Below are 26,529 nucleotides of genomic sequence, written 5' to 3'. Positions count from 1 at the left end.
GTACTACACCTGCCGACCGTGTCAGCGTGCATGTGCCCAGCCCGCCACAGGAGTCGCTAGAGCGCGATGGGATAAGGATATCCCTGCCGGCCAAACCCCCCCTAACGCGATGCTGGATCAATTGTGCGCTGCCCCATGGGTCTCCCGGTCGTAGGAGACCCTTAGACCACAGCGCCACTCGGGAGGCCAAGAAGATATTTTTGTTTATTTTCAACCATTTGAATTGAAAACAATCACAGTAAAGTACTCCAAAAAGTATGTGATATTGAGATAAAAACAGCTGCATTGGACCTTTAAGTGTGCTTGATTTAGTTTGCCTGTTAAAATGGAACCAAGAGACTAGTCCCAAAAGTGAAAAACATGCTAAATCAAGCACACCTCAAGTATTTGAAAGTATCTGAAATACCTGTATGTATTTCACCAGGTGGTAGAGATGGCATGGGATATAACGAATGCTCATTTGTGCAACAAAAATGCTTGAACCGACAACGCTTCAGCAGTTCAAAGGAAACGTGACTTAAAGGCTGTGACTACTACTGTACATTTGCCCTCTAGCACCATTACTCTCTTTCCTAAGCTCACAGTGTCACCACAAATACAGCTACTATTTTACTGTTAAAAATACTTGTGTCAATAAGAGAACTTTTGCACATTTTAATGAAACAAAACCAGAATCCATGCTACTGTGACCAGTATGTTGACCACATGTCCCGGATCGTGTGACAGTCCCACATTTTTCCCCCTTTTGTACCGCGTCCTGCAACGAAACAATCATGTCCCGCATTTTATCAACAAAACAAAGCACCACTAATATGCGCTTATGAAAAAAAGATATATCATTAGGATGTGGTAGTCTAAGAATACTGGTGATGTTAAACTCTTCTCCAATCGTTGTTGAGATCTGATATTTTGCCCAGCGCCAGACGAGACGTAGGCAATGTCATATCATCAACCAATCACATTTGTAAAAATCCTTTCAGTTCAGTCTAAATTCCAGTGGGGGGGGCTGCCAAATGTTTTTATTAATGTAGGCTACACTATCCTGCAATATCATCCTGTAGTCTCGCATTTGGGTGTTTTAAATGTGGCCACCCTATGTGGGACAGGCATGCAGTGCATTTACAAGCAACTTTCCCCCAAGTTTTTTGGGGTCATTATTTTCTGTACATTTCTACACAAAGTGTTTGTCACATGGATGGAATCCCATGGAACAATGGAGATGCAAAACAGGGTCATTTTCCCCAAATTCCCAGGTTTTCCAGAAAACTGCCACCTGGGATTTCTGAAAAACCTGGGAATTTTTGGAAAGTTACTGGAAATTTGCAACCCTAAACCCATCTTTAAAAAGGATCAGAATGTGCAGGTCACCATGGTGCAGGTGCTCTCAGGAATCTTTCCCAGTGGTAGCAGGCTTTGAGCATTTTCTTATGTGCCGAGAATGGCGTAGCCATGCTGAAGAGACCTTGGGAGAAACAGACATCAAGGTCAGTCACAGCTCTTAAAACAAACTAATCCTAGTCCCATGTCAATGTATTACTGGGGTGAACTTTGAGAAATGTCAACAACACAGTTGTAGTTGTGACATAAGGGCACTATAAAGCTCAGCTAGCTAACTTGGTAATCCTTACCTGTGCATTCCTGGGTGAAGACAGGTAAACCGTGACATCAGGTAAACAAACTACACAGCAAGAGAAAGAAAAAAAGCTAAAGCATGTTCTTTCTGGTACACAAGAGCAAAGCCAGGGAGTGTATTCAAAATGCGTAAAGTTTTGAAATGTTATCAAGTGTTTTTCAGTCCCACTCTAATCAGTAGTGTTCACAATACTCTGGAACCAAATGTTAAGCTCAAGTCCCATGTGTAGTTCCATTTGCGTTTGAGTGTGCGGTAAACATGTAATGCATCCTGAATACACCCCTGGTGGATAGGTTGAGGTGGGCATGGTCAGGGGGGCACAGAGGGATGGTTTGGCACAGTGACACAGTGGAGGAGGGATCTGAGGGAGGTGGAGGAATCCTTTCTCAATAGTCTGAAAGCGTTTCCATTCTTCATGACAACAGGATGTGGAGAGAACTGACAGGTCCTTCTATAGGCAGACATTTTGGCTATTTGTTGGCTTTGGAAAAAGGGCAATGTGTCTTTGGAAATGTACAGAACCCACTACACCCCTGGCAGACAGTGTATACAGGGCAGGCTAGTTAAACCTGCAGTTAAGTCTGTCATTTCAGCCTGTGTTTACCCACGGACGTTTTAGTTTAAAGAGTCTAACGTTATACTGTAAGCCAGCAAAGCATTGGCTTTATGTTATATATTATATCATATTCCTCATTCCTCAACTCATTGGGTCGAATTGCAGGGGTCTTGCAGGGTCTGGGCTGTGGTATATCATTGACTACGGTGGCTAGTACTGATTCACAGAGGACAACAACAACACCCACCGGCTAAAGTACATACACACGCTCGCGAGCATGTTCCTCACGCGTAGTACGCAGACCCTTTCTTTCCAGAGTGAGGCGGGGGTCGGCGCATGGAGAGAAAGGGCGGGGGCACCCTGACGAAGCATGGGGGAGGAAGAATGAAGCACGAGGTGAGTTGGCATGACGATGGTGTGGCAGAGTAGGCGTGTGTAACAGCTAGTCCCCCAGTCACCCTGCCAGGGATGGGGGTGGGCATGAGTGAGTGGGGGGTGCTGTGCTCCTGTCTCCTAGTTGAGAGGCCAGCTGGGGTGGCAGGTAACCTAGCGGATAAGAGTGTTGGGCCAGTAACCGAAAGGTGGCTGGTTCGAGTCCCTGAGCTGACTAGGTGAAAAATCTGTCGACGTGCCCTTGAGCCAGGCACTTAACCCTAATTACTCCTACACGTCACTCTGGATAACGGTGTCTGACAAATGTAAAAATGAGAGGGGCAGAACATATGTGAAATAACTCTGTCAAACTAGGAGGTGACGTGAGTAACCAGAGCAAAGCCAAAGAAACTACAACTAAAAGTTTTACTGGACAGTATACTCTGGATCGATGTGTATCCAACTACATCAGAAAAACTAAGAATCTGGTAAAATGCTGATTTAGTGGTTACACACATCAATGCTGTAACTTCTTTCTTCATTCTGACAGTAGTACATTTTCACTGGTTTCATCCATTTATTAAACCATTGTTTTATTTTCAGCAGCTTGATACATATGGCCCAAGATCTTCCGACTCTTATTCTATGCCAAATGAGGGAGGCACTTTTTCTAAAATGCTAATCTGGTTTTGAAATGTGATTCCATGGTCAAAGGATTTCCATGTTGCCGTACTGCAACTTTAGCCCACATGGTGGCCCACTTTCAAAATAAAACAATTGTAGAACTTTGAATTCTCTGATTTTCAATGCCGCTAATGCTTATGCTAAGGAGTATGGAAATCAATAATGAATCCAGATGATAACGAAAGATGTAGGGAAATGCATAAGACGTTACAGAATGAAATTGAGAGATGTATTTTCTTCTCACCAGCTTGCTCTCACAGCTTCAATGTCACTCACTAAGTTTTGTGCCAAACATATTCCAAATATCTGTAAAAGAAAGAAAATCAATTATGAATGTGATGTCTGTTGTACTTAAATGTTTTCATTAACTGAGTCACATGCAAGCTGCTCATGCTCTAAATTTCTGATCTTCGACAATACTTATAACGTCCCGGATTCATTTGGGATTGGCAGTTGTAATGCAATGTGTTTCATCTCCACAAGATACTAATATGATGGACACCAGCCATATCAGTCATGTGTGGTGTGTCTAAACATCACTATATGCTGCTGAGACAAGTTAATGTCCTGAATCAGAGTGGCTTGCTCTCTTTCTAAGTAGACAAAGAAACGTTTCTCTTACCTGTAACAGTGCAACTCCTATGAAGATCCCAGCCACCACTGTCAGGTTGTCCTGTAGCCACTTCTCAAACTGTGGCACACAGCCTTTCACATGGATGTAGGTCTTCTGCTCTGCGTCCTACGACAATGACACGTTTATTACAGGGAGGCTTCTTTTTGTGCCCCTTTTTGTGGTATCCAATTGGTAGTTACAGTCTTGTCTCATCGCTGCAACTCCCGTACGGACTCGGGAGTGGCGAAGGTCGAGAGCCGTGCGTCCTCCGAAACACGACCCAACGAAGCCACACTGCTTCTTGACACAATGCCCACTTAACCCGGCATCCAGCCGCACCAACATGTCGGAGGAAACACTGTACACCTGGCAACCGTGTCGGCGTGCACTGCGCCCGGCCCGCCACAGGAGTCGCTAGTGCGCGATGGGACAAGGACTGCCAGCCAAGCCCTCCCCTAACCCGGGCGATGCTGGGCCAATTGTGCGCTGCCCTATGGGTCTCCCGTACAGGGAGCTTCTTAGCCTCCAAATGGCATGAAAACCAAGCATATGCCTTCACTATACAACCATCGTATTACATAGCCCTTCATTATATTATATAACTTTATATATTCTCAGTAATGTCTCTTACATCATAATAATAGAGGCTACTATATCAGGGAAACGAGAGGACAAATGTAAGGGAAGGAAATAGGAAGGCGGTAGAGGGGGAAAGAGGAGAGAAATGGAACGGCACTCACCGTTTTGGCTCGTACGTCATAGCCACACTGCGTGTTTATCACATCCTCCTAATGAAGAGAAATACAATTGTTATCAAAAAGAGAAGTCAGCTGCCAATACCCCCCAACCTCCATTGCTAATACTACTGACACCCATGACCATTTCCTGTTCGTGTGTCAATTCATGTTTGGTTTCTGACCAATAATATGAGCATGTTAGCATTAATGCCAGTCTGAGAAATGGGTTTTGCTATCTCATAGATACTGCCATTTTTTAAATGTAACTAGGCAAGTCAGTTGAGAAGAAATTATTGTTTACAATGATGGACTACCACGGCCAAACCAAGACAAAGCTGGGCCAATTGTGCGCCACCCTATGGGACTCCCAAACACGGCCAGTTGTGATACAGCCTGGAATCAAACCAGGGTCTGTAGTGACACATCTACCACTGAGATGGCCTTAGACCGCTGCGCCACTCGGGAGCCACTTGGGACTAACCAGAAGCAAAATCATTTTCAGTGAACTACCCCTTTAACTGTAAAAGTGTGACACATTCATCAGAGAGTAAGGGAACACAATTTCCACTACATCTTGTAGGATTCATTGTTCAAAAGTGCCCCAATGATGAAAGACGTTACTGTATTAGTCCTGATCTCCTCCATACCATTATGAAAATAATTTATCCCTTGATGCTCTTGTCACAGGCAGTCCCATGTAACTGATGTTTTCTGCATGTGTGGAGGCCATTGTTACAATGTTCTCTCCCTCCCTTTGTCGCCAGGACTTTTGTTCCCTCCCTCTTTGTTGATGTCTTTTCTCTTCTGTCACGTTCTACCTCTCCTTTGTCCTTGTGTCACAGTATCTATTCTTCAGTCAAACCCTTTTGTTGCTCACTTTTCTTGTCATTCTCTCTGACTCAATATGTCTTACTACCTCCCTCTACTCCAATTGAGGCACTCTTATGAAAGCAGCTTAGGGCTGTGTTCCAAATAGGAGACTCACTTTCCTCCGTCCTTGACAACTCCCCCTCACATATTTGAGGAGACTGGCTCAGTATACTAAATACCGCTAAAAGAAGAGCCAGTATACAGTATATCTGTATAAGTCTGGCTAAAAGGAGTTTCCACCATATTGTTTTTTACCCATCCAGTCTTTTCAGATCTGCAACAGCAAGCCAAGGACGAAGGAGAAGAGAGTTGTTTTTCAGTTTGGAATCCAGGCTTGATTTACCAAACTCCATGACCCCGGGTCTCTGACCAACCCTACCTAGCCCCTGTGAGACTTTCTTACCGCAGGATCCTTGGTGCAGCAGGAAAAGGGGACGCCACATTTCTCCCGACTGGGGTTGGTGTCCGTGCAGTTGAAGTAAATGTTGAGGTTCCAGTCGTCCGCTCCGAATGCGCCGCAACACTCCCACTGACAAGAAGCAACAGAGAAGAGATCGTCAACAGCACATCCACGTTTCTTCCTTTTAATTTAAAATGTTTTTCACTTTAAATACCCAGGAAGTTCCACTACCTCACAACACATGCACACACTAGTGTTGCACGGGTTGACTCATAACCCACAGTCCACGAGATTATATAATAAAGTCCTGGATATTGCTCTGGATAGGAGCGTCTGATCGATGACTAAATATGTCCAAAAAATATCTAAACGCTCACTAAGTTTATGACCTCTCACATAGCCTAATATAATATTAACTCCTGCAGAAGGAAGTATCTCTTGCAGTAAAATGATACACCAAAATGTACATTGACTCAGGAACAGAGAAATTTGGATTTATTTACTTCAGCATCTGAGAATGAATGTGTGGTTAGGGATCATCTGTAAAGGTGTTTTTTTTTTTTTTTACCTTTATTTTACTAGGCAAGTCAGTTAAGAACAAATTCTTATTTTCAATGACGGCCTAGGAACAGTGGGTTAACTGCCTGTTCAGGGGCAGAGCGACAGATTTGTACCTTGTCAGTTCGGGGATTTGAACTTTCAACCTTCCGGTTACCAGTCCAACGCTCTAACCACTAGGCTACCCTGCCACCCATCTGTAAAGGTGGTGAGGCTATCTTTATCAGCATCATAAAAGCTGATAGTATTTCAACCACATAAAATATGCATCCAAAGCGAACTGAAATCTTATAGTGTTTAAACAGCTTTTAAAATGTGTTAAAAATCAGCCAAACTGGGGTTTTTTTAGGGGGGGTTATTGCATTTTCTACCCGGTCCCTAAACATCTTTGCTGCGTGAGAGAAGCATAGCTAAAGAGAGAACCAACTTTACCGATGTTAACTAGATTGTAGTTTTCATTCTATCAATTTATGACATTCTGGTGAGCAAGGGTTAATTTAGTCTTCTAGTGCAACAAGTAATGACAGAAGCTGCATGTATTTAATTATAGACAAGTTGCATAACAAATAGCCTACCAAAAGGTTGGAAATTTTAAAGCACAAATATAGGCCTGGCCTATCTAGGAAGGCCTGTCAAAAAATCTTTCTGCCATCTCTTACTGTACAGAGCATTTTCTATATTTGTGGGTTAGGGTCGGGCCTCAGATTTTCACATTCGCAGTTGCAGATGGGTTGTTAGCAATTGCGTGCGGGTGAACAAAGAGCTGACCCACACACCATACGCACACACACACTACTGCAGCATAGCAGTGCTATCATATATGGTGAAAACAAAGAGTCCAATGTTTAGAGGGAATGACTGTAGTGAATTCCTCTCTCATCTCACACCATCAGTGTGGGTGGTGTGTGACTGACAGAGATTGTGGAAGGCTGAAAACAGGACACATATTTACAGCGGATCTAGGATCAGTTTTCCCTTTCAGATCCTAATCAATAAGAAGAGGGGGGGGAGTGAACTGATCCTAGATCAGCACTCCTACTATACAACGCTTTGTGAATAGAGGCCCAGATGGAATACGCTGGCTACACGAACAAAGGCCTGCCACTGAATAGAGAAACTGAGACGAAGACCAATCCAGAGAGGAGATTCTACACAAGGCCCTTGTGAATTCAATAAATTTGTTGGCTAAAGCATATCAATTCATTTCTGATAACAATATAAGGAGCCCGAGTGAGGATTTTAAGACACATTATTGAGTGAAGCAAAACGAATGAATCATATATTATATCATATTTAATGTTTAATTACCGAACCACTGTATTGCATTGAAAGTAATTCAGCATAACTCATTTTAATATGGTAATAGCTTTAGCACCTCATCATTGTATGATATGATTAGCAGTCCAATAAGCGAAAGTGGTTTAACGAGTGCTGAGGTAAATTGCATTGAACACGTTCATTAGCCATCAACTGCTTTGCTCCCTTCCACCGTTCTCTCGGTCTCATTTTAATGTTAGTCTTTATAAAGGCAACTCCATAAAATACAGTTTAAAAACAGACAATTATTTTGGGTTCATTTAGGTACTAGGTCCACACGATTTGTGTACATTTGAGTTATTTATCTCCGTCAGGCTACCTGCCGTCTAAAGAAGAATCACGATCACCTTTAATCGCAAAGTACATTTGCATGTACCAGGAATGTGACCTGGTGAAAGAAATGGTGTTGCCACAATAAAACAGAATACACAATAGACAGAATCTACACGATAAATGTAATATACAGACAGATACACATAATCTACACAATCAACTGAATATACAGACAGATGATACACAGAATATATACAATAAATGGAATATACAGAGAGATGATACACAGTAAACTGAATATACAGACAGACAATACACAATACATGGAATATACAGGACAGACGACACAGAATATACACAATAAACTGAGTATATAGATAGCCGATACACAGAAAATACACAATAAACAGAATATACAGACAGAATGTTATTGAAGACATACACAAGTATATACCCTTTACAAACAGAGCAATAAAACATTTTCCAAACAAATTTAAAACAGACCTGAACAAATGTAGGGACCAACTATGATACATATGTACAACATTAGTAATCTTACACAAAACCTAAGTACAGCAATGGTACAGTAGTAACTGCAGTTTCACAGCAATATTTAATTAATTAAATTCAAGGGAGAGGCAAATACCAGTAGACACTGGGGCCCTCAAGAACCTGGGTAAGTCAGCTCCAGTGAAAATCCTTACATGACCTCTCCCACAATATCTGCTCTAAGTAGCTCATCTGTGATTCCTCCCCCATCTATCTCCAGTGCATTACAAAAGAGTTGCAGTCCTCTTTTATCCAGTAAGAGCACTGATCCACTGGCTTGTCACATCTCCAACCAGTAACAGTTCACTGTAAGCCCTTGGGCTCCATAAAGTACTCTGATCGCCTCCTGTGTCAGCAGTCTGATCCACCTTTAATATCTTGAGGTGGCTTCAGTGTCCCTTGAGGGCATCTGTACTGATGTATGACATGCGCAGATTGAGTTAAGTAAACATGTTGAATCTGATCACCGGTGTTGTGACTCCTAATTTTAAAATAATACTAGTGTCTATCTTTCACCGTGAAGCCCTTTATGATGAGACCTTTGTCCAAAAGCGTTTACACCGAGAGATGTTACAAGTACAGCCGTCTCTGGCGAATCTGGCCAAAAGAACCTGCAGATTTTCACAGCTCAGCACGAGGCTTGCCAAACTTGATGCAGTCTCCTCCACCAGAGTACCCACTATGACTGCTTCACAAAAAGGGTCTTGAGCAGCCATGCCACTTGCTTAACCAAATAGATCATTCATGACCAAATTGAAATGAGTGAGACTCCAGAAGAGCAGACCAAAGATGTATCACTTCATGTGGGGGACCAGAATTAATCTTTTTTTTTAATTACAATTGGGAGATTTCCGTGACGAGCACAGTATTTCAAATCCTCCATTCAGCAAGTCTAGCACCTTTACACACTTATGTAAGGCATGCTGCAGTATTTATTTTTACCTCTTTGCAATTGAGACTAAGGCTCTTAATTTGTTTACAATTGTCAAAGCAATATTATAACGGCCATGAGAATTCTTTGTGGAAGCTACCAGCCTTTATACTTACATGATTTTGAATCACGTCTCCAACAAACATTTTATCATGCTGCTCATAGAGACATTTGAACAGAAATCCAATATGATAGACTAAGCGTTGGCAACCATCTTTTAACCAGTTTAGTAACTGTGAATCAGTTGGCAAGGCAAGGTTTAACTCCTCCTTTGGGAAGCACCTTGTTTTTCTGTTGAACAGGCCAGAGAGAAAAGGCAAAACAGTCTCTTTTAAAGAGCTAGAAGAAACTAGCTTCATTTGGTCAGGTGTGCATAGAATCTGAGAGGGATAAGAGGTGAGCTACTACTTCCCAATAGCAATACTTCTCTTTGGCTCTTGTCATGACTGTCCACGAGAATCCAAAATAGGTCAGATAAGGTTTGCAATGAAACTTCAATTAGACCCACTCTCACCCATAGAGGGGGAAGGAAAGAACTAGTGGGGATTAACAACTCACGCCCTGTTGTAAATCAAGGGAGAAGATTCAGGCCTGCGCTGTCAGGATTCAAAGGAATGTTCTTTGTCTCAACAGACTTTTTCCCGCTGAAACTCTGACAAGTTCAAAAGCGAATACTGGAACAATATTTCTAATGTAGAACGGGGGAATATCAGAGGCAATCTATAGAGCTCTAATGTCATTTTGTTTGTTATTTTATGATGTCATTAAACATGTTAAAGAAAATACTGTAACTTGGAAAGTATACACACTACATATATGAAGTTTCCATATTATGTGTGGTGCATGTAATATGAAAAATGATGAAAGTGATTTTGTTAAGAGAGGGATGTGATTTCAGAAGCTATAAGAGATAATTGTTTTCCATTAACTTTGCACACTCAGTAGTCATCGCCCCGGAGTGAGGTCAGAGAACATGTCTGCCGGAAACGCCCCTTTCGAGCAAAATGTATAAATGATTGGACCAGAAAAGCGTGAAGCTGCAGCTGCACGTTTAAAATGGTTTGAACTTTGAATCTCAACACGAGGTGGAGAAGATAAACTCACCTCCTGGACAATCACTGGTATGGCTGATTAGCTGTCCTAAGTAAAGTATCTTCAAAAGCGAAATAAGAACCATCCTGTTCCTCTGCTCAAACCATTGTGTTATGCGACTCTCATCACCCCACTGGAGAACCATCGATACGGCTGTCTAGCCTATCTTCAAGAGTGAATGGAAGAAAAATCAACTCTGTAGTTCTGTTCAGGACTACACGACAAGTCACCGGATACCGGACAACTAGGAAGAAGGACAACAGTAGAAGACTTGTTGGAACCATTTTGGAAAATCAGAGCCTTACAAGGGTGCCCTGTTCACCGAGAGACCCCCGGCAAACCCAGGCCTATCACGTAAATACATTCATGATTTCTTACTCACAGTGGGCGGCATTTCTTGTGCAAAGTATGTGGTTACTGCGGCAAGAGTAGTTTCTGAATGTACCAATGTTAAGTGTCCCTCTCCATCTCTTCTTTAACAAGTAGTTGTCATTGTTGTCATTCCGCTAGGGACATGTTTTTGGCAAATTAAGTCTCCAGTCAATAACTGGTGCAGAGTGTGTATGTTTATCCTGTGTTCCATGTAATTAGCTAGTAAATAAATAATTAAACCAATTTGTGTAGTCCTGAATCATAAGTAAGGCTGATGCAAGGAGGTTATGACTGTTCAGAATGATACGATATGAGGTTATGATTAATATGTTTATAGATGTGATGGGTAAACCTTTTAGAGTTTAATTCAGGAGATGGTAACTTAATTTAAAAATCGGGTCTTCAGATTAATGTTAAAGTCAAGTCACGACACTCTTCTTCATCACAGAGAACATACACTGACTGTACAAAACATTAGGAACCCCTGCTCTTTCCATGACAGACTGACCAGCTGAAAGCTATAATCCCTTATTCATGTCCCCTGTTAAATCCACTTCAATCAGTGTAGATGAAGGGCAGGAGAGGTTAAAGAATCATTTTTAGGCCTTGAGACAATTGAGACATGGATTGTGTATGTGTGCCATTCAGAGGGTGAATTGGCAAGACAAAAGTTTTAAGTGCCTTTGAACGGGGTATGGTAGTAGGTGCCAGGCGCACCGGTTTGAGTGTGTCAAGAACTGCAACGCTGCTGGGTTTTTCACACACAGTTTCTCGTGTGTATCAAGAATGATCCACCCCACAAAAGACATCCAGGTAACTTGACACAACTGTGGGAAGCATTGGAGTCAACATGGGCCAGCAGCATCCCTGTGGAATGCTTGACACCTTGTAGAGTCCATGCCCCGACGAATTGAGGCTGTTCTGAGGGCAAAGGGGGTGCAATTCCATATTAGGAAGGTGATCCTAATTTTTTGTACGCTCAGTGTATAATATTGCTGCGAATAACTCTTGGACTATGTGGTGATCGAAGCTGTAAACTGTTTGGCAGTGGGTTGTCTTCTTCAATAAGACCTTGTTCAAAAACAGTGATGGCACTTGGGAGATCACAGAAAACTCTTGAATCACATCTTGTTCTTTAAACAGAACTTGTTTTTTCTGTATTCCTCTTCTTGCTAAATTGCCAAGGCATTGAAGGAGGTTTCAGGCAGGAGCACCTGATTCTTTTCCAAAGCGTGATGTACTGTAGATCTGTGCCTTTCTCCAGAACGTTCTCTCAAAACAGTGGAAACAAACCAGCACATAACTGGACTGAAACATGTTGTGAACACATTTTTAATTTCCTTTCACATACACCACAGTTTATGTTTTTAGCTAGTCATTGTCAAAGAAATTCTGAACGTATTCCTCAACTCCCTCCTGTGAACATCCAAGAATCTCTATATAGCATGGATCTTCAAGGAGTGTCTTCAGAATGTCTAAAGCTCCTGGTCTGCTAGCAATGAGTAGAAATGATCTGGGTAAGATGTTTTTACTCAAACGGTCCCCAGTATTATCTTCCAGGGATCTTTTCTGGTTGAGGTCATTGCTGGAAATTGCTGCAACACAGAAAGAAACCTTCAAGTCATCAAAACCTTCCAGGCTGAAGATGATCTTCTCTGGATGGGAGTGAATGTGTGGAATAACTGGCTTCAATTCTGGATTGCAGTTCAGTATAACATCAGCGAGACTCACGTCCCGATGAATGAGATTTACCTGCGAGCACATTCAGAGAAAGACATTCAAAAACGGTCTGAAAAGAGTCGTCTGGACGCCCAATCCAACATGATTTTCTGAGTGCTTGGCCTTGTAATAGAACAGTTCTTCCCTCTTCTCCATATTGATCAGGTTCAAACAGTCTCTCTATGCTGGTGTTCTGACTGTCCATGGTCCTCAGAACATTCTGCAAGGCAGCCCCGCGCAAGCTTATCTCCTGCCCTCTCTCCCACTCGTTTCTGTGTTTCTGGACCATTGAGTGCTTTGTGTATCGTTTCTCCAGTAGCAACATCTCTCAAATGTGGAAGAGATATTCTTGCACTGTAGAAATTCTCAGATTTCATCTGTTCCAGGTAATCATCCCTGACCGGTTCTGGGTTTTTCTCCATGATAAGCCAAGGATATTTCTCCTTTCGAAATCCCGTAGAAAGCCTCCTTCTGGGTTGGAGTGGACAGGGCAGAGTACAGCTCCCTCATTTGATCCTGGCTGGTTTTGGCCTTCTGGATCTTAGGGTAGACCTTTTAATGGGTCCAATTCTGTGAGACCAGGGCATCTGCTATGAGGTCTGCCCTGTGCTTTTCTACAAACTGGACTTCACTAGTGTTGGACCTTTTGATCTGGCCTTCTAAATCATCGTCTTTATGTGAGTAGTCATCCAAGAGTATATCTAGTCATAATCAGCAACAAGTACACTGCCAACAAACAAACCTTGTGTCCATAGAGAATATTGCTTCAGCTCTTACTCTAAAAGGGCATTATATGAATTTTTACAATATTATTCCAAACTCATAGTGTGGAGATGTACAGCGCCTTCAGAAAGTATTCTCACCTCTTGACTTTTCCACATTTCGTTGTGTTACAGCCTGAATTGAAAATGGATTCAATTAAGATTTTGTGTCACAGGCCTACACACAATACCCTATAATGTCAAAGTGGAATAATGTTTTTAGACATCTTTACAAATTCATATAAAATGAAAACACAGATTCAACAACAATGACCAGGGAGGTTCTTCCAATGCCTCGCAAATAAGGGCACCTATTGGTAGATGGGTAAAAAAAAGAGCAGACATTGAATATCCCTTTGAGCATGGTGAAGTTATTAATTACACTTTGGATGGTGTATCAATACACCCAGTCTCTACAAAGATACAGGCATCCTTCCTAACTCAGTTGCCGGAGAGGAAGGAAACCACTCAGGGATTTCACCATGAGGCCAATGGTGACTTTAAAACAGTTATAGAGTTTAATGGCTGTGATAGAAGAAAACTGAGGATGGATCAACAACATTGTAGTTACTCCACAATACTAACCTAAATGACATAGTGTAAAGAAGGAAGCCTGTAGAGACTTTTTTTTTAAATGTTCAAATTTCTCTTCCACTTTACAATACATTACAGAGTATTTTGTGTAGATCATTGACAAAAAAAGGACAATTAATCCCACCTTGAATACATTCTGAAGGCACTGTATATAAAACACTGGAAAAATCACATTTTTGACTGCAAACATGTTGTGCTAGGTGGTATGTACTCCACAGCAGATTTCAAATTTACCTGATTCCTGGATTGGGAGGAATATTGAAGATACTATGGGAGATTCTCATGCCATGGATAAAAATATCCTTTTCACAAAAATTCTTAAGAGCGCTACACATCCGACGAGAATCGTAGGCCACCCTGCCTCCCCTAGTTGCTATAGAAACATGGTATACGTTGCCAAGGCATCGGGAAATATGAGTGGGGCAACCAGGTTCTATCGCTTTCTCACACGCCAACACACACATGCTCCTACCCCCGCATCTTACAAGACCATCTCTTCACCTTACTCAAACCAGCGCTTCTCCTCTGTAATAACTGCATTTTCTCATACACACACACTGATCTTCAAACACTTACATATTCCTGTGTGAAGTCTATGAGGTTCTGGAGGTCGATGTCATCACGGTACGCCCGGATGTTATTGTTGATGAAGAAGTTGAGCTGGTCCTTGATCCAGTCCTTAAAGACAAAGGCCAACACTCCAGCCGTCAGCTCCAGGAAGAAGATGATCCCCAGGAATACAGAGAACTGGAACACAGGAACAGGGGGATAAAGAGAGTCATAAAGAGAGGGGGAAAGAGGGATAACGAGAGGGGGAAAGAGAGGGATAAAGAGAGGGATAAAGAGAGGGTGAAAGAGGGATAACGAGAGGGTGAAAGAGGGATAACGAGAGGGGGAAAGAGAGGGATAAAGAGAGGGTGAAAGAGGGAACGAGAGGGATAAAGGGTAACAAGCATACACAAAGCTAGGATTTAGCACTGAAGATTTGGTCCTGTGTTTCTCCTTCCATTCCTGGTGAATCAACCTCCAGGCAGTGCACATATTTGTTTTAGCCCAGCACTAACACACCTGACAGAAGTGTTCTGTAATAACTGATGTGTGAGACGGGACATGGTTTCCCAGCCCCAGAAAAAGGCTACACATCAATGGACTAAACATGTGGGACAGAGCCGCGGGAAGTACAGGCGCTAAGTCTGTTGCTATAGTTCAAGAGGGAGCCAATCATCTATATAACATATACATAAATGATGTATATACACACACACATAGAAATGTGTATGTCTATGGGAGCCAACTGGGAGTGAGAGAGTTGTGGACGTACAAACTTGAGCAGTAAGGTGTTTTCCCTCAGCGCTCCGATGCAGCCGGCGAAGCCCAGGATAAACATGACCCCTCCCGTCACCAGGAAGAGCCAGACAGGGTCAAAGCCCCCCAGGTCTGTGATGGACGAGATGTTGGAGAGAACACCCTGGAGAGAAACAAACAAACAAACAAATGAAAGAGAGAGAGAGAGAGAGAGAGAGAGAGAGAGAGAGAGAAAAAAGTTGGTTAAAAAGGAAGCTATAAAACCATGTGAGGGAATGGAATGCATAAAAAGCAAGATGAATAGGACATGTAAAGTGTTAAAAAGTGTCAAGGGTCAAGTGTTAAAAAAACTCAGAGACTTCTAATTTAGAGTTCCTCTATGACCCAAACTTGTGTAAGGAATTCATAAAAAGTCCTTAATCAAACAGAGGTTCTGTTTTGGCCTGGGATACCTCAGTACCAGGCACCACTATCATTCTAAGGTTAACTCCCTATTATACAGTACATCAAGCTGTCAGCCTTGGTATTTTCTCCCAGCTCCTCCCTAGTAGATTTTTGGTATTTTTTTTCTATTTAACTAGGCAAGTTAAACACCAATTCTTATTTACAATGATGGCCTACCAGGGAACAGTGGGTTAACTGCCTTGTTCAGGCACAGAACAACATATTTTTACCTTGTCAGCTCGGGGATTTGATCCAGCAACCTTTTGATTACTGGCCTAATGCTCTAACCACTAGGCTACCTACCACCCCAGAATCAATCATTCTAATAAAAATAACTATGTTTGTATTCCCCAAAACAACTCATGCACTTCCTCCTTACTGGTTTTGTGCTTCTTTACTGGTTAGACCCAAGACCCAAGATAGACACACTATAGACAACACAACAAGCACATAAGTAAGACAAAATGGCTCCTGTATGTCAGAGCAAGGCAAAAGGGTAGACAGTGCCCTTATGGGTGCTTCTGGTGTTGTTTCCATAATATATTTTCACAAATTACTCCAAATACTCCCAAGTTTGAGAACTTGGGCTGTCTTATATCAAAGATAATGCTTGGAAGCCTGGTGCTGGTCAGCAGGTGGCTTCCTTCTCTTCCAGACACAAGGGGGGTAAATGACAAAGTGGGAAAAGACTGATTGTATATTGCACTTAAGTGAACATTTCTTTGTTAAATAAGACCTTATTTGATGTTCTTACTGGGTCCTTATGTTACCCAGTCTCCTTATGTTACTCACCTTCTCATTCCATGCCCATAGTCCGATTCCAAGGAAGGCCACACCCAGCAACTAAAAGAGACGACAGAAAGACAATATGTCACATTAATCACCTGCATCATATACTGTCACAAATCTCAGAGACAAAAAAGAGGGTGAAACCTCTCCTTCCTGCACTCAAGTTCACTTTTGTCCAAATGTATTATCTTTCAATTTCAACCTTGACACTTAAAAAGGTTTCCTCCACATCATGGGTGTCAGCGATGCTCATCAGTTACATAAACACACAACTCACATTACTTCACTTTCCACTACTAAATTGCATGTTTGGACATCTTCACTTGCATATTCTAAACAGGAGTTAAGGATTAAAAAAAAGCCCGAATGTACAATTCTCCCAAGGAATTCCTCACTTAACTGAAAACATAAGCCCAGTCAGAATATTAGCGATTTGATTTCTGGGACAATTTTGTGAAACCCTTCAGCCAGGTTTGACCAATGAAATAGATTGACCATGGACGTTTGACAGAACTAACTAACTAACTTGGTGATAACATCTTAAACTGCTATCTCAGTTGAAAGGGAGAGACAAGTTTGGAGGTGCCTCCCTCCCTGTCTGACCGTCTGTCCGTATGTTTGTCTATTCTGTTTCTCTGCCTGCCTGTCCGTACATCCGTCTGTCTGTCTGAGAGGAAGCTGTGGGGTGGGGCCAGGCGTCTGGAATGTGTCTGAATGCAGCGGACCATTTCCAAATGACAACAACAGGAAGTGAACGAGACAGGCCCAAGCTGTCCAACCTTCCAGCTCGGATTGAACAGGCCCTATCAGCCAGCGCTGTGCAACTTTGCTATATGTCACGGAATGATATGAACAAACGGCTGCATTTATACGCCAGCTACAGGGGACATTGGGACACTGGCAGAGTGGCCATTGCACCCCATCTGGCTGCAGTCTGGCATCGTTTGCATACTATTACTCTATCCTGAACAACACTGTTCTCCTGTTAGTGTACCAGGGCCACTTCATGTGGTTGTAATACAGAGCTGTTGGCTAAGGGCTGGTCTGAGATCTGAGGCCTAGGGGCAAGTATAAAGAGGGTGCCACAACCAACAGAGACGTGTGGCTAGAGCTATAAAGAAGAGCAGCACACCCCTAAACGTCGATCAGACATCGTTCGATGATCAATGATACAAGTTCATTGTCACTCTGGAGAAGAATGACTGCAAGGTCATAACATGTAGGCTGATGGCGCAGTTTGGTCAGTGCTCTGCATATTTACTGTATGTGAGAGGAAGGGCCAGAAGGAGCCGTCCTGTGTGTTCTGATGGCTGGGATACCCAAACGGCTTGGATCAATAGGCTACACTAACATGAGAGACAAGAGCCAAGCCTCGACAGCTGGGTGATGGACATAGTCAATGCACTCATACACCCACACTCATGCACACCCATATACACACCCATATACACACCCATATACACACCCATACACACCCATACACACACCCATACACACACCCATACACACACCCATACACACACACACACACACACACACACACACGCAAATCACAAATGGAGTGATACACGTGCATGCATACACACAGTAATGTGGTAGCTTGATGTTCTCATAAAAACACAGAAACCCCAGCTGTGGCTAAAACAACACGTCAGAGGGATGGATAGTCCCGGTTAAAGCAACCCTCCTCCATCTTGGTTTCTGCCTACAGTGAGGCCCTAATGGTTGTTTGTCAACCGAGGGGTGGGTGTTGGCAAATGTAACGGCTCTGAGTTGAATGAATTCTACCTAAAGACAATGAGGGTGGTTTTGGGTAGCCCAGATCTGTTTGTGCTCCTGCCAACGCTATTGCTGTCAGTCAAGCCAAACAGGACCATGAGTGACAGGGAGCTGGCATGATAGCACAAACAAACTGGCTAGGTTTTGGGGGGCGATTATATCAATATCCTGAAAAAAAATGCTTGGTGATTCTTAGAACAGCCTAACTACTAAGTTCCTTCCCCTTGACAACAATGCCTAAAGGCATCTGTTGTCGTGACAACAGAGAGCACTTCGACTTGTCATTCATCTCAGCAAGGCTCACGGTCACATACCATGTCTTCAGAAAGTACTCCACATTTTCTTATGTTACAGCCTGAATTCAAATGGGTTAGATAGATTTTTGTCTCACCCATCTACACACAACACCCCATAATGACAAAGTTAAAACATGTTGTTGAAAATAAAATACAGAAATATCTTATTTACATAAGTATTCACACCTGTGAGTCAATACTTTGTAGAAGCATCTTTGGCAGTGATTACAGCTGTGAGTCTTTCTGGGTAAGTTTCTAAGCTTTCTACGCCTGGATTGTGCAACATTTGCCCACTATTATTTTCAAAATTAATTGCTAGACAACCATTTTCAGGTCTTGCCATAGGTTTTCAAGTAGATTTAAGTCCGAACTGTAACTCCTGAACATTTACTGTCTTCTTGGTAAGCAATTCCATTGTAGATTTGGACTTTGGAAAGGTGAATTCATCTCTCAGTGTCTGCTGAAAGCAGACAACAAGGTTTTCCCTTAGGATTTTGCCTGTGCTTAGCTCCATTCAGTTTATTTTTTATCCAGAAAAACTCCCCGGTCCTAAACGATTACAAGCATAAACATAACATGATGCAGCTACCACTATGCTTGAAAATATGGAGAGTGTTACTCAGTAATGTGTTGTAATGGATTTGCCCCAAACATTTTGTATTCAGGACAAAAAGTGAAAGGCTTTGCCACATTTTTTTGCAGTATTACTTTAGTGCCTTGTTGCAAACAGAATGTATGTTTTGGAATGTTTGCATTCTGTACAGACTTTATTCTTTGCCCTCGGTCAATTAGGTTAGCATTGCGCAATAACTGCAATGTTGTTGATCCAGCCACAGTTTTCCCTTAGCACAGCCATTCAACTCTGTAACTATTTTAAAGTCCCCATTGGTCACATGGTGAAATCTTTGAGCGGATTCCTTCCTCTCCAGCACTTTTATTGGCTACCAGTTCAGCGACAATGGAGTCAAATGTGAGAAAGTAAACTGTATTACCATACAGAGATATTGTCATACAGTGTGTGAACCAGAATTGGGATGAGAATAATAGTGTCAGGCTAAATCTCAGGTTGTTAAATGCTGTGTCAGAGGCTATTTATGGCCGACACACACTGTGGGTCATGTAGCCTAGATATGGCTGGTTCACTGTGCGTTTTGAAGCACAATCTGCATATTTAGGGAAAAGAGAAAATGTGTCTGGTCCTTTGGGGCCCGTTTCGAATGTGTCCTCGTCGAAGGAAGAGCCATGATGAATAAAGTCACCCTAAATAAAATAACCCTTGGGAGTAGGGTTGAACTGCATACATGTCAGGTTAGGGTTGGTTTTCTGTAAATCGTTGAAAGATCGATTATTGGTTACTTAGTACACAAACCTATTTGCTATTTGTTTATGAACAGTATCACTATAATAAATGATCCCTTCAGCCATTGAAAGCAAGACGGCTGAAACATTTGTAGGAAAATGCAAACTGTACCTACGCCACTTCTTTAATTCCCCGAGATTACACTGAATATCAAAATGGCTGGCAAGACCTGGTAGCTTTCCAAAAACCAAATAAACATTCAAATGTAGGTAACTCGACCCCAAAGTAGGTCACTATGTAGGAACTATGGTGCCATTTGGGATGCAGAATACATTAGGTAACATACACAGATTCACACTCCTCAGTTGGACTGAGTGTATCACTTCAGAGATGATTCACAACGAGGCTAATCCATATACTTAAACAAATCGAATTGTATTCGTCACATGCGCCAAATACAACAAGTGTAGACTTTACAGGGAAATTCTTACTTACAAGTAGGAATATTAACAAATAGATCAAAAGAAAATAGTAATACAACAAAATAACAATAACGAGGCTATATACAAGGAGTACCACCGGTACTGAGTCAGTGTACTGGGGTATGAGGTAGTTGGAGTGACTGACTGAGGTTATATGTACATGTAGGTTTGGTTACGTGATTGATTGAAGTACATGTAGGTAGGGGGTGAAAACAGAAAGTCTGGGTAGCTGTTTAATTAACTGTTCAGCAGTCATGGCTTTGGGGTAGAAGTTGTTCAGGAGCCTTTTAGTCCCAGACTGCTCCCGCTTGCCATGCGGTAACAGACTAACTTGGGTGGCCGGAGCCTTGGACAAGGAGCTCGGCCCCAGTGACGCGCTGGGCCGTACGCACTACCCTCTGTAGCGCCGTGCGGTTGGATGCCGAGCAGTTTCCGTACCAGGCGGTGATGCAGCCAGTCAAGATGCTCTCGATGGTGCAGCTGTAGAACTTTTTGAGGATACGAAGGCCCATGACAAATCTTTCAAATCAACACAGTCAGATACGGGAGAAGAGCTGACTAAAAATGTAATATCTCCACGGGCCAGAGGACAATCTGAACTCTAAACTCACAACTATAGTGATAGGGTAAAGAGAGTCAGAGGATTCTCATTGTGTAATAAAGCTGTAGTCATAATTCACACTCACTCCTCTTTGGCACATTTGACGTGACGTGACAATGACAAATCACAACTCAAACCCTTTGGTTTCCATGGTCCTTATTTTGTAAAGAATCCAGTTGTGTAATATGTGATCTCGAACTTCACCAGACACTGTGAGGTACTCCAGACGATGGTCCCAGATGGACCCCCAGAGAGAAAACTATTACAAAAATACCACAAGCAATGTTTCTCCTGGCTGCCATTCTGTTGCTGTGTCCAAAGCCTTTACTTATCCACCGGACTTTAATTCATTACATCCCGATGAGAACTCGTTGTAATGTTGATACAATGTTGATACAAATGTGCGAAAGCCTGCAAATATTACATTCCAATGTCAGCTAAAATGACAATTCTTTGGGTTATTAATGATAGTTTTAAAATGTGGATGATAGTGATTTCAGTGAGTCAGACCTATTGTTGGCCATGGCATGGATGTGTGGCTTCAATGACAAACAGAAAGCTTGGATTTAATAGAATACGCAGTGACAGAAAGTTTAACACTGATACTGCACTCATGATCCCATTGGAAATTCTGCAATAAATTATTGACGCAACCTCTCTTCAGTGGCACCAGCTCCATTTATAAATCTGATATCATGAGCACTTCTGTATTACACAACGCAATACCCTCCAAAGACATTTAGGATAGAATTGTGTAGTTTATCAAAGCCCTCTCACATGGATCTTGGATATATATATATATTGTCACATGTTGACGACAACGGGCAACCGTAAAGGACTTCTCACATGCAAACCATCTCTATGGTCCTAGCTTGCTTTATCTCAGAATCAGAGACGTTACTGGCATTAGGCATTACCCAGAAATTCCTTAACTCTTCACCAGCATTCCCATTAATCTCAACATCTGTACCAGCTTTACCACAAATGGATTATCAAAAGTACATTATAGTACAGAATGCATAGCCATGCCAGCGACATGGCTAGAACCATTGCAGGTATAGGTTCTCTATCATGGCAGGTAAAATCAGGCTCTTGCAGCCGCATCACTTAAGACCACAATAATGCTCAAACCATTAGCAGACCACTGGCTCTCGCGACCATGGACATGGTCAATGGCACTGAAAGCAGACAATGCCGAATGGGACGGACTTTAGGAGGAAGGTCAGAGGGAGGGGTTGAGGGGAACAAAGGCGATGGAGGGCGTTGAATGGGATTACATTAGCATTGAATTAACCAGGCGACCATTTCTGCCAAACTCCTGCGAGCCAGCATAAGACCTTAGAGAGTCACATGACCTGTACGTAATCCTAATGGGAAAAGCTCTCCTTGGTCAGCTATTCCCAATCCAAAAACCTTACAGAGGCAACAGAAGAAGAAAAGCATCATGGGAAGACTTTGCCTTTGTTTGAATCTTCAAGGAAAGACATTGAAGAGCCAAATGTGTTTTTCAGAGACAGGCTTATTATATAAAAATGTCCTTGTTATGGTCTTTGTCCCTCTGGACATGACCCTTAAACTCTGGCTCATGCATTTCTCTAACAGGGCAGTTGAAACTAAAGGGGAATAAGAAACACAGACGTGAGTCCAAAACATATTTTCCCAACAATAGTGAGGTTTTATTTAGTAAATGAACCTATTTTTCCAGCTACTTGGTACCATATAATGAGCTCTCCCTGTCTGAGATGAAGTCACTGAAATAATGATGGGATCTTTAGAAGCTATCCTCCTTTTTCAGTGTTGTCAGTCCTACAATCAATGGTATACTGTAGGTTCGCAGTAGATCTGAGACAATTCACTAATAGGCCTAGTCACAATTAGATTAGGTGTGGGGGCTAAGTGTTAGGTAAACAATAAGCTGTCTTGGATTGGACATTCATTAGGCCAGGCCTACTTTTCACAAGGAAAAACTGAGTGGGAATTGAGTAGACATAACCTAGTACGCATGGATCGAGGCCAACGTCTTTTACAAGTCTTTTTTTGGACCTGTCCGGACCAACCATTTTATTTTTTACTCTTCTTTGGTGCGATCTGGACCGGCCTTGATTTCAACGCCCATGGACATAGATTTGTCGGGAAAAGATTGTGCTGTGCTCTACTGTACTGTGCTTTGCTGTCCAAACTTGTGAAACATACAGTTGAAGTCGGAAGTTTACATCCACTTAGGTTGGAGTCATTAAAAATTGTTTTCCAACCACTCCACAAATGTATTGTTAACAAACTATAGTTTTGGCAAGTCGGTTAGGACATCTGCTTTGTGCTTTACACAAGTCATTTTTCCCAACAATTGTTTACCGACAGATTATTTCACTTATAATTCACTGTGTCACAATTCCAGTTGGTCAGAAGTTGACATACACTTTGTTGACTGTGCCTTTAAACAGCTTGGAAAATCCCAGAAAATGATGTCATGGCTTTAGAAGCTTCTGTTAGGCTAATTGACATCATTTGAGTCAATTGGAAGTTTACCTGTGGATGTATTTCAAGACCTACCATCAAACTCACTGCCTCTTTGCTTGACATCATGGGAAAATCAACAGAAATCAACCAAGACCTCAGAAAAAAAATGTAGACCTCAACAAGTCTGGTTCATCCTTGGGAGCAATTTCCAAATGCCTGAAGGTACCACGTTCATCTGTTCAAACAAAAGTATGCAAGTATAAACACCATGGGACCACGCAGCGTCACACCGCTCAGGAAGGAGACGTGTTCTTTCTCCTAGAGATGAACGTACTTTGGTGCGAAAAGCGCAAATCAATCCCAGAACAACAGCAAAGGACCTTGTGAAGATGGTGGAGGAAACAGGTACAAAAGTATCTATACCCACAGTAAAACGAGTCCTATATCGACATAACCTGAAAGGCCGCTAAAGCAAGGAAGAAGCCACTGCTCCAAAACTGCCATAAAACTGCCAAGTAGATGTCTTAACCGACTTGCCAAAACTATAGTTTGTTAACAAGAAATGTGTGGAGTGGTTGAAAAACAAGTTTTAATGACTCCAATTTAAGTGTATGTAAACTTCCGACTTCAACTGTATATTGAAGCAACATCTCAAGACATCAGTCAGGAAGTTAAAGCTTGGTCCCAAGTGGGTCTTCCAAATGGACAATGACCCTAAGCATACTTCCAAAGTTGTGGCAAAATTGCTTAATAACAACAAAGTCAATTTATTGGAGTGGCCATCACAAAGCCCTGACCTCAATCCTATAGAACATTTGTGGGCAGAACTGAAAAAGCGTGTGCAAGCAAGGAGGCATACAAACCTGACTCAGTTACATTTTTTACTAGTATTAAATGTCAGGAATTGTGAAAAATGTAGTTTAAATGTATTTGGCTAAGGTGTATGTAAACTTCCGACTTCAACTGTAGCTTTCTATGATTGGTTCAGATTTTGTCTGGTCCGGACTCGACCAAATCTGAACCAATCATTTGGTGGGTCCGGATTAAACCAAATCTGAACCAATCATAGACACCTGTGTTTCACAAGTTTGGACGGCAAAGCACAGTACAGTAGAGTACAGTACAGTAAAGAAAAGTAGAGTGTAGTACAATACAGTAGAGCACAGTAGAGTACAGTATAATGTACTGTATTGTACCCTACTTTACTCTGATGTACTCTACTGTACTGTTCCCTACTAAATTAAACAATACTCTACGGAATACAAATCTTCTGTACTGTGTCGTACTGTACTGTACTCTACTGTGCTCTACTGTACCGAGCTGCGCCATACTCTATTGTGCTGTTCAAACTAATGAAATATAGACTAGACGTCTATGATATCCTTCAGATGAGTCTAGACTGACCAAATGTGTACATGCTAATGCTGTTCATTAGAACAGTATGCTTTGCATGTGTTTAATTTTTACATTTACATTTTGGTGATTCAGCAGATGCTGTTAATCAGAGCGACTTACAATCAATGCATTCAATTAGGGTAGATAAACAACAACAGGTCAATTACTGAGACTGTTATTGTAGTTGAAGTGGACTGTTGGTTTATTTAGTAGGACTACTTTGAACATTATCACTGACAATTTTAAGCTTTTGTAAAAGCTAACATAAGTGCATGTGACATATGGCAGCAATAATAAATATTCTATATTGCAATCTTTCCTATATTATATGGATTACTTGAGCATGTACAGTATGTGCATTTGAAATTTGGCCATAGAATCAACGACAAAAAAAGACGTATAAATTACATATTTTCCACTTTCATTCAGTACCGAAAAACGCCTGTAATATATTTATTTTCAATCTCCAGAAAAGATGCCACTTCAACGTTCGGATTTTAGACGTTTTTTCAACATAATTTTGCTTACTGGGAATGTAGTCCCGATGATGATAATAAATAGTGCATATTCATGTTTATGCAACCATTCGCATGTGAGGAAAAACTTTTCACAATGATGTTCGTTGGTCCCGACCGAGGACAGAAAGCGGATTACCGGGAACGGTGGAGACTGAAAATTAAAAAGTGCTCTGAGTAGCAGTCTATGTGAAGGCTATTGTGCATATTCACAAACCAAAATAAGCAAGTTAAAAAATAGCTTGCAATGCATGGCAACACAACCAAAGTGGTTTGCTGCTATACACACATCGAACGATCACATGTTCTCATTTATTATAGTTTTTAAAACAGACGATCATTTAATACATCAATAGACCAACAGCTTGTGAAGCATCTTGGTCCTAAAATCCTCATAGGAATATTATTCACAATAATTAGGCTATTATAATACCACTTAAGCCATTTCCTCTAGCTGGGCCTACAGTTTAATTTTACAACATCAGATTGCAGATTCAAAATTGCCCAAATGAAAGACAACAAGAGTGGCAAATAGCAAGAAGAAAAACACACTTACCCAAAATATTATGTTAAATCCAAAAATAAAATATTTGATGCAGCAACTGACTTCATGGCCTTTAAAATGTTTTCCTGACATACTTGAATTTCATACAGTAGGCTTCATAGACTGATAAATATACCGGATCATAGGCTCGCAGGCGGCAGGTTCAGCTCCTCGGCGATCCAATTCTTGGAACTTGCTGTCTGCTCGGTTCATCCAAATAAAATAAACATACTGTAGCCTATCCCTCCACACAGATGTCACCCTGATAATAAAAGTAGAATAATGCACAATCTAACACTGTAAATAGCAAACAAACGTCAACCTATCCACTCTGCGTTTACAACTAACGGGACCTCTCGGTTGTCACCGATCAAATCGGATAATCGTTCCCCCACAGTTATGGCTGCGTTTTTAAAGAACTACAGCTACAACCAATCAGATGTTTGACTGTTAAGTAGTGGGTTGTTCTTCCTCTTCCTGCTCTTCCTGCCCAATTTTAGCTCGAACCCCTAGTTACCCTAGTGGTTAATAGTGTTTGGCGGTTAATAGTGTTTGGCCAATAACCGAAAGGTTGCTGGTTCGAATCCCTAA

General features: G+C 41.8%; 1 protein-coding gene across 2 annotated transcripts; it reads right to left on the bottom strand.

Annotated features, from left to right (window-relative positions):
* Positions 1-640: 640 nt before the first annotated feature.
* On the bottom strand, positions 641-26,336 carry tspan5a (tetraspanin 5a). Of its 2 annotated transcripts, XM_024434757.2 has the most exons (11): positions 25,951-26,336; positions 16,573-16,623; positions 15,353-15,499; positions 14,608-14,778; positions 5,869-5,994; positions 4,599-4,646; positions 3,868-3,984; positions 3,490-3,551; positions 2,437-2,549; positions 1,629-1,678; positions 641-1,462 (listed from the first exon to the last, which is right to left on the bottom strand). In XM_024434757.2, the coding sequence occupies exons 1-9, from the start codon at positions 26,029-26,031 to the stop codon at positions 2,474-2,476; spliced, it is 879 nt and encodes a 292-aa protein (XP_024290525.1). In that variant the 5' UTR covers positions 26,032-26,336; the 3' UTR covers positions 641-1,462; positions 1,629-1,678; positions 2,437-2,473. The 2 variants fall into 2 exon arrangements, with proteins under 2 accessions (XP_024290525.1, XP_024290526.1); XM_024434758.2 differs by lacking the exon at positions 2,437-2,549.
* Positions 26,337-26,529: the final 193 nt, after the last annotated feature.

The sequence above is a fragment of the Oncorhynchus tshawytscha genome, linkage group LG10, assembly GCF_018296145.1.
Source record: "Oncorhynchus tshawytscha isolate Ot180627B linkage group LG10, Otsh_v2.0, whole genome shotgun sequence".
In the NCBI taxonomy this organism is placed as follows: domain Eukaryota; kingdom Metazoa; phylum Chordata; class Actinopteri; order Salmoniformes; family Salmonidae; genus Oncorhynchus; species Oncorhynchus tshawytscha.
The sequence above is the reverse complement of the archived record's forward strand: the minus strand, read 5'-3'. Positions and strand labels throughout refer to the sequence as shown.

What these genes read in the sequence shown, in the direction of transcription:
- tspan5a (XM_024434757.2), bottom strand. Translation starts at nt 26,031, where the DNA reads ATGTCAGGAAAACATTTTAAAGGCCATGAAGTCAGTTGCTGCATCAAA. An exon ending in TAGACTTCACACAGGAATAT is followed by an intron (nt 5,995 to 14,607) that starts GTAAGTGTTTGA and finishes GCTTCTTGTCAG; the next exon opens with TGGGAGTGTTGCGGCGCATT. An exon ending in ATGACGTACGAGCCAAAACG is followed by an intron (nt 3,985 to 4,598) that starts GTGAGTGCCGTT and finishes TCATTGTCGTAG; the next exon opens with GACGCAGAGCAGAAGACCTA.